Source organism: Sciurus carolinensis, chromosome Y (genome assembly GCF_902686445.1).
Source record: "Sciurus carolinensis chromosome Y, mSciCar1.2, whole genome shotgun sequence".
NCBI lineage: Eukaryota > Metazoa > Chordata > Mammalia > Rodentia > Sciuridae > Sciurus > Sciurus carolinensis.
Genome location: NC_062233.1, coordinates 3,683,707 through 3,702,119, shown reverse-complemented (window position 1 = coordinate 3,702,119; position 18,413 = coordinate 3,683,707). Strand labels below are relative to the sequence as shown.

At 30.4% G+C, this 18,413-nt stretch overlaps 1 protein-coding gene across 1 annotated transcript; it reads right to left on the bottom strand.

Moving 5' to 3' along the window:
• Positions 1–925: 925 nt before the first annotated feature.
• LOC124973033 (RNA-binding motif protein, X chromosome-like) lies at positions 926–10,815 on the bottom strand. The gene is made up of 8 exons (XM_047537246.1): positions 10,707–10,815; positions 10,132–10,238; positions 8,840–9,014; positions 7,031–7,183; positions 2,648–2,762; positions 1,772–1,897; positions 1,609–1,697; positions 926–1,230 (listed from the first exon to the last, which is right to left on the bottom strand). Exons 1-8 carry the CDS (start codon positions 10,813–10,815, stop codon positions 926–928), a joined length of 1,179 nt encoding a protein of 392 aa, XP_047393202.1.
• Positions 10,816–18,413: the final 7,598 nt, after the last annotated feature.

The following is an 18,413-nucleotide window of genomic DNA, read 5'->3' as shown; positions in this document are numbered from 1 at the left end:
GCCTTGAAAAACAGGTCTCTGAACACAGAGTATAAAAACCTCTATAGTTAAATAAAACTGATTCAAAACTATATTAACTAAGGCACTGAAAGGTTAAATGTGAATTTACCATAAACGTGAATTTTATAAAACTGATTTTTTTAAAATGTCTTAAAAATGACATCTCTTGTTACTCTTTCAAAGGAACATGCAGAACCTCTTTACCAAATCACAGTGCACTTTCAATCTTCTCCATTTTAACTAATTTTTATAATGTTCTCCTATACACAGAGAAATCAATGGGGTTGCAGGTAAAAAGCTGGTGCTGCCACCTATGTCATATGTAGGAATCTTAACTATGCATTTCTGTTTCATTAGTACAATATTGAAGTGCAATATTTCAGCCTTGTTCTAAGTAAGCCTCAATACTGGCTATAACTTAATTTTTATTTGTAGTTTTATAACCAGAATCTAGATGCTCTTTGGATGTTTCTCTTATCTTTTATACAAAAGATAAACATGACTCTGTTAACCTGATAAACTGAATAACAAGTAAACACTGGTGTGGTGAAGTAACATGTTTAATTTTCTAAAGATTTAGTTCAATTATAAAAGGGACAATAAAATAAAGACAATCCTCCTTCCTCTGAACCATATATATCACATGGCAATCAAAAACAAATTTGAGATTTCATGCAAATTTTTATTTTGAACAATTTAACAATATTTATTTTAAATCTAAACTGATAATGTTTTTTTTCAGTTAACAGAAACATTTATGGAATTATTTTGAACAGTTTTCTTAAAATACAAAAAACATTTCATGAAGGGATAGTTAATACATTCCCTTCCCTAAATGAACATATTCCTTTTAGTAGTATTCAAGTAACAGAATTAGTACTTTATTTTTTTTATGGAAAATTTGGTAAACAACTGAGTGTTATTTTTAGTATCTGCTTCTGACCCCTCTTTCAGATCGGCTTCCCTCACGACCTCCTCCAGAACCTCCACATCTGGAGCTACTATATGATTCTCTAGGAGCATTGTACACTCTATCCATGGAAGATGTGAACCCCTGTTCTTGTCTACCACCACGATCACGACCACTTGAATAGACATCACTTCGGCTGCTTGAATAAGTTTCCCGACTTCCACCATATCCATCTCGTGAGCTGTTATAATCATCATAGCGACTGTTTCCACCATAAGGTAGTGGGGGTCCTCGTGTAGGCGGTGCACCACGGGAGCTCCCTATAGGGTCAATCATCAAATGAAATAATAATAATAAATATTTTTGGTTATCGTACTGACTTTGTGTATTAAGTATTTGGGAAATGAATATGGGTTTAAATGTCCACTATTTACATCATTCCTATATTTCATACAATTAAACATTCTCATTATTTTAAAATGTTATGATTTTCCTTAAGTGGGAAAGAAGATGATATTGCCAAAATCCCTACAAAATTTCACTTAAACTAAAGCTATTAAAATAACACAAATCCCCAAGCTAATCAAGAAAGCCATGCTATGTATTCTTTCCCCCCTTAAGTAAAATTCCTTTAAAACAATAATCTGAGACAGGTAGATATAACTGTATGATTTACAAGTCAAAGATAAAACTCTTACCATAACTTTCATATGAATCTCTGTAAGAGCTTCCAGTTGGATGATCAGAATAATCTCTATCACGACCCCCACCATAGCCTTCACGATCACTAAATTTAAAAAAAACCTTTAATATTAGAATTAAAAACTTCAAATAATCTAGCTGATTAAAAAACTACTATACCTATAGCTTTTAGAGGAATGTTCATCACGAGAACTGTAATGGCCATAATCACGGTATGCATAGTCTCTATGTGGCTGAACATAATCCTTATTATCTCGGGAACTTGGATAAACTCTGCTTGAGTAACTTAAGGGAATAAATTAAAAAAGTAAGTGTTAATAACTGTAAAACTATAAACTCAATCATAACAAAAGATTTTCAATTGAAAAAATGAGCAAAATACTTACATTTCTCTAAGAAAAACATATGCCAAATAAGAAAGATGATAATTAGCTATTAGAAAAATGCAAATAAGATCTTAATATTGAGACACATTTATAATACTTGATGGAGTGGCATAAAATTTCAAAAACAGGCAATGCAAACTTAAGTACAGGACACAGAGTTGAAACACTGGTCCATTTCTGCTGTACTTATGTAAAAATGGTAGCTCTTCAAATAGTTAAAACAACATCATATTGACCAGATATTCCATACACACATGCTCAAAATTGAGCACAAGTACTCAAATATTTGTATATAAATATACCTATCAATTCTGTGGTAGAAATATCCCAAGAAGATTTAGGAATAGACTGTTATTTATATAACTAACTGACTTATTTAGTAGAAAAAGAACTCTTATCAATGCATGCTACAATGTGGATGAATTTTGAAAATACCTTAAGGAAAAAAAGTGCACACACATGCGTGTGCACACACACACTTTTTTAAAAAATTTCATTAATATGAAGTCCCCAGAACAGGGGAGTAATAAAATATTTAAAATTATAGAAATGTTTATTACATGAAGTTGATTATAGCACATTTCACTTTAAAATATTTAATTTTAAATATATCACTGAACAATAAATTATTTTCAATAGTTTCCTTTACCTATCTTTAGCAGAGTAACCATCATCTCTTGGTGACACATAATCATCTCTTCGTGATGAGACTTGCTCTCTGCGTGGCCCATCTCCATAATTCTCTCTTCCACGTGATATGGGACCTTTAATTTTAAAACAATTTTGTCACTATTCCATGTTAACAATGTTTCACAGAAAAAAATTAAAATACTGATTTTTGTCCTCTCCAAAATATTTTAGAATTTTTCTAAGATTCCGTCTCTAATTCCTCTCTGCTCTTTAAAGTTAATTCTTAAAATCTGATCTTCTGTAATATTTCTATATATCTGCATTTTACATTATCTTTAAATTATCATTAGTAGGTAGTAGTACCTTAAAATTCTGGGCTAAATGTTTTAGGAATATTATTCAATCAAGTATTCCTCTTTAATATTTTTTTATCTATCAACTTTTCTCATCTGTCATGTGATCCATCTCGAAACTTTTTTAAGAAGACTTGTAAATTTCACTTCTAGCACATTTATTCCTCTATGTTAAATATGTAAATGTTTAAATCTATTTTTAAAATATTTAAACATTATATTTGAAAAGATTTAAATACTTTCTGATATTCAAATTGTATTGCTATTCTGGTTAAAATCATTGGATAGCTCCTCAAAACATGAAATTATGCCAGATTATAAAAAATTAAATTGCATTATCATAACCTAGTTCCCGCTTACTCCTTGTGCACATGATTCTTACAACCAATTATTTTAAGGTCTCAGTACGCTTTTGTTTTATTTTTTAATCTGTTTATAAATATCTTTTAATGAATTCTTATAGCTATAAAAGGCATTTGCAAGTATTAATACTCCCTGACTTAGAAGGACATAATCCAAAGCAATCACTGTAAGCTAAAAGTAGTTTAGTATTTAATAACTGTTAATGTTTAATGTAAGTATATCATATAATTAATTATAAGCATTTAACATAATAAGTATTACATATAACTAAAAGTACCATTACAATGAAAATGTATTTATATATCTTAACTATCATCATAGGTACATAGTGTACTGTAGAAAATAGGTGTTTATTTTCCAAGCAATATGCTTGGATTTGACAGTGTGTCTCACTATCATTTCCTAACATCTTAAGAGAATATAATATTGCATATATCTCTGGTCAAGAAAAACCTCAAAATTTAAAAACAGAAATAACTTCTACTGAATGTGTATTGTTTATTCTACTACTGCAAAAACAAATACTAATGTGAAAACGTTAAGTCAGGAACCATCCTATACCACTACTTTGCTGTCTTAAAAGTTATTCCATTATTCTTTTCATATTCACTCTTTCCTGAAGTCACCTTATGTTTTATAAACTGTAGAATCTGTATTTTCCTTTATATTAATTTTATTTCATTATTTTAAAACTCACAGTACAATTAACTTTCCTATGTACGTATGATATACCACAATGAATGTCATTTATATCCTCATGGTACTAATAAAGAAAATCACATGGTACGATCAGAAAAAGAGAAATTACACTTCATTTATGTCTGATCTATCAAAATGTATAAATGCATTCTATTGTCATGTACAACTAATTAGAATAAATTAAAACATTAAAATTAAAAAAAGAATCATAAATAAAGGAAAGTTGAGTAGAGGAATGTAAATGGGGAAGAAGAAAGAGAAAGGGAATTACTGTATACTAAATTAGAGTAAATAATATTTCATTTTTGTAGAATTATGCCACAAAGAACTCTAATATGTATTTCTAAAATGAATAGGAAAGGAAAAAAATGAGTACAAACTATGTTTCCTACCACCAGAACTGATCATCAATAATGTCTCATTATTATTCTTTGCATCAAAATTTCTACCTCTAATGCATGTGATTCTAATGGTTATTATATGCCTTTCCTCATTTTTTTCTCTTTCTATAGACTACTATAAGTTCCTAAATCTGTTTAAATATTTCTTCTGTTTTAAATTATTCATCCTAATGTACCTTGAAGACAAATGTTTGTTTCAAATCAAATCAAAATACATACCCCAAAATGAAAACTCACGCTTAATAGCTAAGAATGCTCCTTTCAAATACATATATCTGTGTGTGTGTGTGTGTGTGTGTGTGTGTGTATCTTTTTTACTTAGTATTTTTCTTTTCATATGAATCACTAATAAATACTGAGGACAGAAAAAAACATGCAATATCTACAGACAAATATTTACTGTTCACTTTTCCTATGCATGTTTTTCTTAGTTGAAAAAATTTATTAATCTTCAATCTATCTCCCACACAAACACTACTACCTTTTATAGGACTATCACATAGAAAATTCTTTAATTCTAACTTCCTGAATATCACCGAGATACTGGTTCTACCTCTAAGGTGAAAAATTAAAACATAAACAGCTATCCCTTTATAATGATGACCAATAATAATTCATCCTGCATATTATTAATATTATTTGAAAGCCCATCTGAACAGTTATCTCTTTCAAAATGTGGAACTTTTACATATAATGAAATCTTCACATGCTAACTAATACTCCTACTTCCTGGTGGTCAAAGTCTTTTACTTATTTTCCGTCTCCATGCTAGTCTAATATAAATGTACTGGATACATGTATATTCTAAAGTCAATGACCAAATACCTATCTTCAGAGATTTTCTATATATAAAATGTAAAACTGGTACTGGTATTTTCAAGTTTGTACTACACTAAAGGGCAAGAGAGAACAAGCTATACTTTTCACAAATTCTTTACATTATCAGATATTATATACTAAACTACATTTTTATTAAATCTTTTATACAGTATAATCAACTTTGATATAATTACACAAGCAAGGATAACTTCTTTACTAAGAGTTGTTTCTGGCTGGTTGTTACAATGGCACATGCTTATATTCTCAGTGGCTTGAATCTGAGGTCAGGTTGAATTCAAGTTTGGCCTCAGCGACTAGCCAGGCCCTGAGCAACCCAGTGAGAATCTGCTCTAAAAAAAATATTAAAAAGGCAAAAACATGGCTCAGTGTTTAAGGGGTGAGGGGTCCAATCCCTGGTATCAAAACAAACAAATATACAAATAAACAAAAACAAGCAAAAAGACCAAACCAAACCAAACCAAAACACTCTTTCTGGATCATCCTTGATTGCCTCCCATAATCAACCTAAGGTTTTATAGTTTCTCAAAACTACTTATTCTACTTGATTTTACTTCATCTCATGTTATTTTCTAATATGTTCACAGGAACTAAGTTTAAATGTCTCTGTTTAATGTAATTTCTTCATATATATCATAACTAACTGTACTTTATGATTTACAGTCAAGAAAATGCCTGATACCTATTCAAGTATTCAAGCTATCATTTTAAAAATCAGCTCATCCCACAGTACTTTCTGCTACTCTGCTAAATGGCAAAGTAATGTATTTCTTATTAAACATACATATTATTCTTTATTTTACATTCCCCAATGAGAAATTTCCTGACAATGTAAAAATATTTTTTTCATGTATGTTCTAAGTATTCTTATCAATAAAATTGATGCATGAAAGCATTATTGTGGTCTTTAAAAGTCACTTTAACTTTATGGTGGTACAGAAGGCACCAAGACCAGGGATTCTATGGAATAATTTATGTATACATTTTATTGGCTTATATTAGTTATAAAAAACATTACAATTAATTCTAGTATAATTTTAAAAGCAGGATATATAATTTCTTCTAATTCAGTCCTGAGTACTTTTCTATCACCTCCCCCTTTCCCTTGTTCCCTCAGTTACCCTTCTTTTACACTAATATGTCTGCTATTTATTTACAGTTTTTATAGTTTTAAAATAAATGTCCTGTGGATATCCCTAATGGTGAAATTCACTATGGTATTATGTAAAGTTTTAAATATTTCATTCATATCTTTAAATTAAAGTACTTTCATGAATAAATAAAATTAAGGACAAACATTTAGCTGTGGTTTCTAGACTAGAAACAATACAGTGGAAACAAGCAGCTCAATTAAAGATACCTCAAAAGTTCAAATAAATATCATAAGAAGTCCGAATCCATAATTCCTATCAAAACTAAACCTAATAAAGATTTTTGGCAGAAACTCTAAGACAATTTAGAAAAATTTTATATTCAGTAAAAGGAATGTTTTCTTCACTTCAATGTTGGATTACACACACTGCACTTATAATCAGAAACTGAAATATTTCCTCTCTAAAATTTAATCGACTGATTTTGAGATGAAGAGTAAATAAGCTCACAATCAGAAAATGTCTTATTTTTTCTCTCATTTCTTGAGATGAATCCTAAGTACCCAGTTTAAAATACTAGTTCTCATTCATATTTCCATATAGTGTAAACTAATTCCATTCATAAGAAACTGTCTTTATACTAATAGTCATCATTTACCTCGTCCTCCCACATTACTATTGCTTCTTGTTGGAGCAGAAGGAGCAGATCTTTTAGGAGGAGGACCTCCACTTCTTGAAGATGGACCTCGTTTAACAGGAAATGGCCCTCTAGAAGAACTCATGTTGAGATTCAGAGCATATCCATCATCATCTGTGTTTAAAAACAAAACTGCAGTTATGTAAACATTGGTAATAATTCTTTTAAAGGATTACAGGCCTAACCAAAATATCATCCAAACATAAGTAGATGTATCCTCCTGAGAACTAATCACAGGATTCATCAGAAAAAGGAAGTACCTGAACATAAAACATTTAGAATTCATTTACAATAAATTAACTATAAATTTAGGAAAGGTTCAGCTTTAATAAAAATGTAATGTCTATGAAATGTGCATTAAATAGTGAAACAATTTTATTTAAATGGCAAAAATAAAACCATGTATTTCAATTGTGTGGTAATTAAAGCTGTGATAGTCTCATATACATGAGAAGTTGGTAAGTTTAATTATCAAGGTAAATTTATTGAATGAAAAATAATCTAAAATGAAGCAAACTCTGCAATTCCACTTTGGGAGTATCTTCAATGAGTTATCTCATCATCAAAATTGGCAGCTAAATATTTGGTATTTTGAAAACTGGCCAAAAAATTTTAAAAATCTGTAATATATATAGTTATAAAATAAATGTTATACCTTTTCTTTCCTGCAAAGTTAAACAAAATACCACTATGCATGGTGTCACATAAATGTAATCCTAGCCCCTAAACGGTTACAGCATGAGGATTATAAATTCCAAACCAGTCTGTGCATTGTAAAAACATGTCTCAGAAGATAAAAAAGTTGGAGATATAGCTCAATTGCAGAGCACTTGAAATGCATGTGAACTAGGTTCGATCTCCAAAACTACAAAAGAAAAAAATACAGAGCCTTTTTCTTGAATGCATATCCTGGTACTGGCAAGGCAAGTTTTCTGACACTGTATTATACCTCTGTAATTTTAATTTTATTTCAAGAAAAGGACTGCGTAAGTGCTCCAGGGTAGCTTCAAATTGGAGATTTTACCATAGCTTCCAAAGAAGCCAGGATTATAAGGTCTACAACCAACACCATTTCTGGCTCATAAATTTCATTTTTAATGATTCATTCTGTTCTCACTCAAACAAAAAAAACACAATCATGTTCACAAAGTATGATAAAAAATAAATTATACAGAAAAGTTATTGAAAGAGAAAATTAGTATCAATAATTAAATAATGGCCAAATACAGTGGTGCATGCCTGTAATCCTAGCTGCTCGGGAAGGTAAAGCAGGAGGATTCAGAGTTTAAAGTCAGCCTCAACAAAACTGACAACAAAATTGTCTTAACATAAAATACAAAAAAAAAGGTAAAACAGGAGGGGTGGGGATATGGCTCAGTGGTTAAGCTGCCCCTGAGTTTAATTCCTGGTACTGCTCCCCCAAAATTAAAAGTTAAGCCTATAATTTATTCTATTTCACTGAAAAGTAAGATTTTAAAAGATTTAGATACATCAATCATTCTTAAAATTCTACAGCACTTAGAAACAGTTTAATTAATGAATTTTTTTTTTTTTGCTCATGATTGAAGTAAAATTGAGATCATTCTACCTACCCAACTCACTATTCAGCCACATCCCCAGCCCTTTTTTATTAGGGATGGGGTCTCAAGAAATTGTTAGTGACTAATTAATTACTGACACTAGTTTTGAACTCCTGCATCAGCCTCCCATGCTGCTGGGATTACAGGCATGTGTCACTTATCTTGACATGCCTACATTTTAAAATATTACCCAAGTGTCCTGCACGTGAAGGACGCCCTCTTGCTCCTCCATTTCCTCCTCTGCCACATCTCAGACTTCTTGGAGGCCCTCTGTTTCTTGAAAGAGGTGGTAGTCTTCGCCTACTACGACCCTCAAAAGATGGTTTGTTGGCTCGTTCTACTTTAATTGTTTTTCCATCCAAAGACTAAAATGATCAAGTACATTAAATGTCATATCAATGTTATATCAAATTTATTTGTTAAATTTGATATATTTACTTTCACTGAAAGTACACTTTAGTTTTAGAGCAATATTGTCCACAAGGCATTTTCTTCTGAAATGAGCATATGATTGATTCACAATGCCAAATGATCAAATAAGGAATTAAGTTATTTGCATTTAAATCATAAAAAGCATGTATACTAATTACTACAATTCTCTGAAATACCTCTAGTATTTTAAAATAACATTAACATATATAAAAAGATTTATACCATTATAGATGTTTTGCAGGAAAATATGCTACACTGCTGTTTAACACTGTCTATATATCCAATGCTTACATTTTTTCAGTGAATAAACAGTATTTGAAAGAAAACATATTTAGTACATTAATGGAATTGATTTACACAAAGTAATATCACAATATTTGTTCCACAGAGCTATTTTATTACTTTCTTCTATGATATGTCTCCCAATATCATTTGATAGTCTATATATATTGTAGTTCTATTAACTTTTTATTTCTTACCATGGTATACTGTTTGTTCCCACTTAGCATTTTCTATTGACTCATTTCTCACTTTGCCTCAAATGTGTCCTTGGAAATAACTTTAGTACTTCATGTTCATGATTTTCAGATAAGTTTATACATGCTGAATAATCTTGCAATAAGTTCCTATGGTTTTTTTCTGATTGTCAATGAAATTTTGGGAACATAGTTCAGATCTCAATTTCTCTAAGTAAAATTTTATGTAGTCTCTTCCTATTATTTTTCAAAGATTCTAAAACCCCCTCCCAATACCCCTATTTATATATATAATCCTGCCCCCAAACTGTCTTAATTTTATACTGTTCTGCACAAATTGTGTGACTCTACCTCATGTACAACCATAGAAATGAAAAGTTGTGCTCCATTTGTGTACATGAGTCAAAATGCATTTTTCTGTCACATATAACTAATTATAATAATAATAATAAATGGAATGGGTGGATTATAGCTTACATACCACTATGCAACCTTAAAAATTTTAGGAAAATGAAAACAATGCAGAAATACCATGAACTGCTGAACAGAGCTAAGATCTTACTAAGATTCTTACCTTTCCATTCATATCTTTTGCAGCATCCTTAGCATCAGCAGGGCTTTGAAAAGTAATAAAAGCAAAGCCTCTGGACTTGTTGGTCTCCCTGTCCTTCATCAAAAGAACTGTAATATATTTAAACCTTTTAATTTACATAATAGATAAATATTTAACTTTGAATATTTCCAACATTATAAATACTGTAACAACTTTGCAGAAACCTCCTTTATTTGTTTTTCAGATAGAATATTTTTCAACTACTTTATCCTAAATAAGCTACCAAAATTTTACACTTCATTATTATCATTATTACAAGTGTCCTAAGTAGCAAAAGGAAGTAATTTTATAGTAAACCAATGCCATCACATTTCATTTTCATGTCCCACCCTACATCATAGATACTGTTTTGTTATCATTTTCAGTAGTGGCAGTGGCCTACAAGGAACATTTTATGAACTGCAATGTGTAATGACCTAAAATTTAAAAAATAGTACTCCTGTTTTAAGAATCAATGTATTCTTATTTATATGTTATACAATATAAACAAGATATTTTTATTTTGAAAAGGTGTAGAGGCTTATTCTAAGAATTACCTTCCAATATGTGTCCAAATTTTCCAAATACTAATTCAAGAGTCTTTTCATTGGTCTCTATATTGAGGCCTCCTATGAACAGTTTCCCAGGCCGATCAGCTTCCATCATTTTGCTATAAGCAGCCAAAAGAATAAAAATTCATCTCAGTGTTTACAACTCATGTAAACATGTAAAGTACCCTGACACCTTAGTGGTGGTCTTTTTTTTTTAACTTTAAAAATTTGTTCACAAAATCAAAAGCAGAATTGTTAACAAATTATGTTCTTAAAAAATCATCTAATTTATGTAAAATGTGCTGGGGAAGGTTAATTGCGTTTTTCTGAGTTGCACTTACAATTTCATTTTATACAACGAAATACATGCATAAAGATACATATAGCACATATACACAAATGTTGATTAAATCAGGATAATTAACTTATTCACAATTTGTTATATATTTTACATGCTTTCTTTGCACTGAGAATATTTCAAATATTTTTAGGATTCAAAATGCACAGTAAATAATGAATTACACTAATTTTGTTTTTAACACTTTTTAAACTAAAAGCAATGGAAAATTCTGACAAATTCTTGTTTTCAAAAGTGTACCCCAAATTCTTTGTTTTAGTTTTTATGTTTTCTGTCAATTAAACCCATTCACTTACAATTCCTTTTGAAGATCTAGTTTATGAGACTGCATTTACTGAGCCACATTTAGAGAATGAATGCCTATCACAGATTTTAACACAGTTTAAAGCATCAGACGTAATTCATAATCAAAGTTAAATTTTAATTTAGTTCAGACCGACAATTGGAAATAAGGTCTACTTTCCAATAACTGTGGTTAAATATCTTGTCTCACATATATATTATATGTCTCATATATTTTTTATATATATATTTTATATATATATATATATATATTTTTTAGATACAACCTATTCTTACACACGTCCGGGTAGTAGTGGCGGCAGCGGAGGAGGAGGCGGCGGAGGAGGAGGCGAAGGAGGAAGCGGAGGAAGCGGAGGAGGCGGAGGCGGCAGCGGAGGCGGCGGTGGCGGAGGTAGCTTTGGTAGCTACCTTAGAGGTAGCAGCGCCTGCAAGCAGGCGAGCCACTGTTGCAATCAGTGACAGTAACAGCAACAGCAGCCACCACTGGCAGCCACCACCGTAGTTGCACAAGCGCTTTTGGTTGGGGGAGGGGCAGTGCACAAGAATCAAAATGGCGACTTGAGTTACGTCCAACAATGCGTGAATACACGCCATACCATGACAAAGCAAAAATCAAGAACTATTAACTATTAGTTCGTGAGAGTTAGACATTTTAAGGAAGACAAGTTTCTAACTCGAATGGACCCGGTTTTCTGATCAGTATTCACACCTACAACTCAGTGCTTCTATGCAGTAAACCCAGCCTCTATTCATGCACACAATCCAGAAACTTTATAATTTACTGACACTGAATTTATCACACAGTTCAAAAACCCATGTCTTTATACAGCTACATCGATTCACATTTGCATAAACTGTAAGGGTAAAATTACTTTATAGCATTTTTAAAGATAAAATCCTGAGAGAAAAATCAAAGTCCTAATAACATTCCCCTTCTCTAAACATGAATTTGCTATGTTTTCTCCCTTCCTGGTTATAAAATGGTCTTTCTTGTTAAAACTTCACATTCCTTACCTTCTTTTCAGCTTTCCTTAGAATCTACCATTCCGTCTCGCCGACATTACCAGCTAAACTAACGGCCGAGGTCAATGGGACAACCAATATAAGAGGGAGGAAGAAACCCGGATGTATTTCTGTAATTAGCCGCAGAGGAAGTAGGGAACTTGGAGGACCCACAAGTGAGGGGTTGATCTGAAAAATAAGCGAGAGGTTTGAAATATGAAGAAAATTAAGTTACTAAATTATATTTCTATTTCCTTTATTATTTATTTTCCCAGCTGTTTTGACATAACTGAGCTTAAGAAAAATAATTTTTATGAACCCATCATCCATAATTTTTCCCCCTTCTCATGTAGAAGTGTTTATTTTTAAAATGTGGAAGGGAAAATAAAGAACCTTTCAAATAAATATAAAATAATAATAAAATGATAATGCTTAAAAATGAAAAGTGAGAAACTGAAAGCAACTATATCATTCTATAAAATAGCTAGCTCTTGGTAATTAATTTTCCTTACACAGTAACTGAACTTAGAGATTTGAGTTAAACCTGCAATTTAATGAAAACATACATAACATAATATTACATTCCTGAATATTATATTCAGTGGATATCATATTTTTCCCTTTTTAAATAATTATTTCATCTGAATTTATTTGCAAAATAAAATTCAATAACAAACATTCACCAAATAACTAAAGAACTCAATCAAAAATTATTTCGAGAATAGTCAATAATTTGCCTAAAGCTCTAATATAGTCATGGATTATTTATAACTTTCAGAAAAGAAGTAAAATCCTAAATAAATGCTTAGGTATTATAAAAATCAACAAATACAGGGCTAAAAGTCATATTTAATAAATAAATGTCTACTCCTTTATGAACTTTTAATACTCTCCAATTATTTAACTTAGAATTTCTGCAATAATATATTTATTGCCATCTGTGTCTTCATTAAAATCTTAAGTTTTCCAATATTTTAGGTGAACAATCCCATAGTGGAAAATGTGCAGTACAAGTACATACATGTTATGCATTTATGTATTTTTAGAAATTATATTTACTATGAAAGTTATACATTTATAATCATCAATATTAATTTCTTTCTGACCAAAATACATTGTAACATTTTTATTTCACCTTTTCCCACCTTCTAACAAGACATGAATGCTTCTATGACTGAAGGTATACATTGGATTTTTTCGCATATTGTTAAAGGTGAAATTTTGCTTTTATGAATATATATTCACCTTCAAGTAATGCAACTCACAATTTTTATCATGTGATAATGCAAATAATTGAATATTAACATCATGAATTATTAATACAGGTAAAGAATTGAAAATACATTTTCTAGTGAGAGAACACTACAGATAAAACAGTCGCAGAAATAAATCATATTAATGACTCAAGAGATGTGTGAAAATAACCCCATGTTTAGAAGATGAAAAATGTGTAGTTCCATGTTATAAATAATTATCAGTATAATCACTTAAATAAAATATTTGTATTTTATAAAAACAATTTTTTAAATTTCTATAAATTAATTACTATATTCATTTTCAAAACAGGAAATTCAAGATAAAAAAACACACAATTTTAATTTTATATTACTAGAAAAACTGTGGCTCAAACAATTAATATCCCCATTCTTTTTTTAAAAGGATCAAGTATTATGAAAATACATGATTAAAATTCACTGAGATTATTTTGTGCAATATTTTTAAATGTATTGTTATATATTTGACATACTTACAGAGCATGTTCAAGGTGGAGATAAAACATTTTCAGAGAAATTTGGTCAATAAATACTGTTTGTTGGGTTTAAGAAAAAATATTTACAGATAGAGATTGCACTTGGTTGGAAAGAATATTCTGAAAAGTTCAGTGTTTAAAATAAAAGATCACTTAGAATAATCTTCATTTTCATGACCAATGAAATAGAAATAAATACAGCCAAGTCTCAGATTGCAACAGATGACAAAAGGAAAAACCACATCACCTCAAGTTTTGCTTGGCATGCTAGTGAGTCTACTTTACTTTTTAGAACAGCAGCTACAATCGTTTTACAAGTAGTATTAATGTCTATTAGATTTCTTCATGCATTTTGTGATGAAGGTAATCTGAAATGAGGCAGGCCACCAACAAATATTCTAAACTTAAATTTTTTTTAATAGTTGAATAAAGTTGGGTAAATTGCTGAACCAAAGAAATTTATTCTACAAGAAAGGAGGTAATAATACTTACCAGAAAGAAGTGTAAGATTAAATAAATATCCAGAATATACCATTAGCACAATATATAGATGATAGTTTAGAGCTCAAAAATTTGGATTATTGTAATTTTCTTTATTTTAGAGAAATCCTGAGGTTAATAGGTAATCCTCCTTTCTTTAGCAACTCATCAAACTTTCAAACTATATAAATGTATGGCTTTAAATATTTTGTATCAAGTCAAACATTCAACAATATAGTATATAGTTACAATAGTAATATAAATAGGGAAGAGAATCAGCATAAATAATAGAAAAAAATAGAGTACTCACACACAGGCACAAGTAGTATAAATAAAATTAAATCAAAAATGGAAAAAATAAAAATTTTGGAAAACTTTGACCCATAAGTTATAGTTGTAAAATAAACTGACATATATGAGATTTATAAAGCCATTACCAAAAATGATTTAGAAAGTTATCCTAGACAAATGAATTCTAGGGGAAAAATTTGAAAAATTTGTTAAATAAAATCATTTGTATGATATTTCTACATTTATTGATTTTAGATGGTAAAAAATAAATGTATAAATTATTTTTATAAACATAATAGATAATTATACCACACAGAAATGTAGGCATATAAGAATCATAAGGAAATAGAGTAATTAAATCACCTATTATATGTTCACTCTGTGTGACTACTAAAGGAAGTGTTTCTTTTATTTTTTCATTTCATTATGATTTTTTTTCCATTGCCACAATATATTTATGTGATATATGCCTTATTTTAGAGATTGCTTTCTTAATCTATGTGCTAATTTTATTCAAAGAACAAACTCATGAAACTATTAGAGAATATATTAAGAAGAAAGATAAGTTAAATGTTCTATGTGAATTCAGCATGAAACTAAATTATATTAAAAGGTGAATAATGTTATTTAAAATACTGGGGATCCCAAATATATGTGCATTGTGTATATGAATATATCTGGTAAGAATGATAATACATATAATCATGCACAAAAATAGACTTTATTTGAAAGAATCAACATTCTAGAATAATTTAGAGAATATTCAGAGAAATAGTTTATGTACTGAATATTTAAAAATTTACAAAGTTGACTGAATAATTCATATATACAAAGAGAATGATGAGCAGAAAACATATACTTATTAATAAAATAATATCCAGTATTTTACAAGTGTTTCTGTTAAGGAATAAATCAGAAGAAAAATGCTTACATTTTTCCAGGAAATACGGTATAATGCAGAATATTATTAAGCAAATTATTATAAAAATCATCTAACTGCAGAGGAGAGAAAAAGTTATTCTTAAGTTTTCCTCTTTTGCTTCTTATCCACCCATCCATTGACCTCATCTCATTAAATTCCTGCTAACTCTCTTATGGAGACTCCTGAGTTATATCTGACTTCAGAGAATGATATGGTGGAATTGCTAAGTATAATCTGGATTCCTGAGCTGAATCTGGGGTAAAATCATGTGGGTATGGAAGCACTTTAGATGAATCTATCACTACCTTGTTTTTTTTGTTTTTTGTTTTTTTTGTGTGTGTGTCCTGAGCTGAATCTTGGCAACCTAATTGGTCTGATGACCCCAAAAGTGTATGGATCTTTCTAACTCAAACTGAATTTCCAGAGGTGAACTGCTGTCTACAGTGAAAACTGGATCTCCTTAGTATCTGGAGTGTTCCAGATATACCTGAGCCTTTTGAACTGAGTCAAACTATCCTTAATTGATTCTCAATTCTCCTATGAACAGAGTATCCTGAGCTGACAGTCTACCATTAAAGATGTTTCCAGGCCATTTTGCATTTACATACCCTGAGCTGAGAAAATATCTTTTAAGGTTTTTCAGAATATCAAGGCATTTGAAGTGTCTCCATACTCCAGGGTTGGTATGTTGGGATGCAAGAGTTAAGTATATGTAACCTGAATTATGACTGTGCTTTGTAGTCAGGTCTAAAGAAATGGGTCTGATTTTTCTGACGTGGGTTTTTATGCCTGTAATCCCAGTGGCTCGGAAGGCTGAAGCAAATTTAAAGCCAGCCTCAGCAATTTAGGCCCTAAGTAACACAGTGTGACTCTGTCTCAAAATTTAAAAAGTTAAAACAAAAAAGGGCTGGAGATATGGTTCAGTGGTTAAGCACTTCTAGGTTCAATCCCTGGTATCAAAAAATTAAAATAAATTAAATTAAATTAAAAAATAAATACGCAAAATAGATCTTTCTTTGAGTTTGGTCTGTGTTGCTCTCAGTTACTTCTAAGAACATATCCATTTCTAGATTCCCAGTCTATTTTGAATCTCTTGCATTGAGTATATGTTACTTTGAGGTCTATTGACTTCCCCTCCAAACTACTGACTTATATTGACTTCAAAGTTGAATCTGAGGTCTGCTAATTCTCAATATGGGCCTTTGAGGTATGTTTAATCTTCATCTCGACCAAATCCTAATCCAGTAATTTTTATGGGTATACTATGGGAAAACTTATCAGCCTTTTTAGGGCTGGTAAACCTGAGTTTGGCTTTGGACCACCTGGTATATTAATTCCTGATCTATGTCTGAATCCTATGTGGTGTCTGAGTTTCTTAGTAATGAGTGTCCAGCATCCCGAATTTCTGATGTTTGGTTTGATGAGCTGCAATTAGGAGTGATGCGTAAACTTATTCTATATCTTATCATCATACGTCTGGTATTTAAGATTGGTAAAGTTTCCTAAGTAAATGCCCTGAACTGGGACTTTTTGTTATGAACTAAATTGGCATTTTGAAATTTAAGACTGGGACACTAATTTAAACCTGATATTTCCTGAGTCCAATCTGGTTCCAAATATGAGACAGATATTCACTGAAGTGGATAAAGAAAATTAAATGATTTGTATGAGTCCTATGAAGTTGATATTAGCCCAAAATAGAGTTGGAGTCTCATGAACTGAATTTTCATTCCTGAATTCATTCTAAAGTCCTTGTGTTGAATATTGTGTTCCCATGGTATGAATGAGCATACATGGGCTAATTTTCAGTCCTCATACGAGTATCTGTGGAGTCATAAAATGGGGTCCAGGGTCTCCTGATCTGAGTGTGGTCCCTGAGGAGGATCTGTGTCCCTGCAAATTATTTAGTGATGCTAAACAGACAAGGTGATTAACTGAATGAGTTCAGGTGAAAAAGAAACACCATAAATGGACCAGGTTCAACTTACTTCAAGAAAACATAATTATTTCAGGGGATAAAACACAAAATTCAGTGACTCTAGGATCAAACTGTCCAGTGTTTGCTGAAATTATCTTGAATATTATTGAATGCATTTTATAATACATTTATTGAGATCATTGTGTAGTTTTATCCTTTGAAAATTTATTCTTGAATTGGTGATTTAAAACTAACTTGACATTATTATATATATTTTCTTGTTATTGGTTATTTTTATTATATATAATATATATGAAATATATATATGAGTTATATATATATATATATATATATATATAGCTCATTAAGATTCATGTTTATAAAATTATAGAAGCATGGATATAATTTATTTTAATTCATTCCCCAGTACACTCCCTTTTCATCCCCTCCTAACTCCCATTATTTATTTCCTTTCCTCTACTCTACTGGTTTCTTCTATTTACTTATTGTTTTCTTTGTTTGTTTGTCTTTTGGATATACCTAATGGTGAGATTTGCTGTAGCATATTTTCTTTTTAATTTGCTATTGAATTCAGCTTCCTAGTATTTTGTTGATTTTGTTAAAAACTTTTCTGTGTATGTTTATCATGGATATTAGTTTCTTTTTTCCTTATCATATACATATTTTTT

Bases quoted from the DNA above. Each gene is read 5' to 3' on its own strand.
- LOC124973033 (XM_047537246.1), bottom strand. From the start codon at position 10,815: ATGATGGAAGCTGATCGGCCTGGGAAACTGTTCATAGGAGGCCTCAAT. The intron at 7,184-8,839 runs GTAATATTTTAA...TTTTAAACACAG, and splicing joins TTCACGTGCAGGACACTTGG to ATGATGATGGATATGCTCTG. The intron at 1,698-1,771 runs GTATAGTAGTTT...TTTTAAATTTAG, and splicing joins CATTCCTCTAAAAGCTATAG to TGATCGTGAAGGCTATGGTG.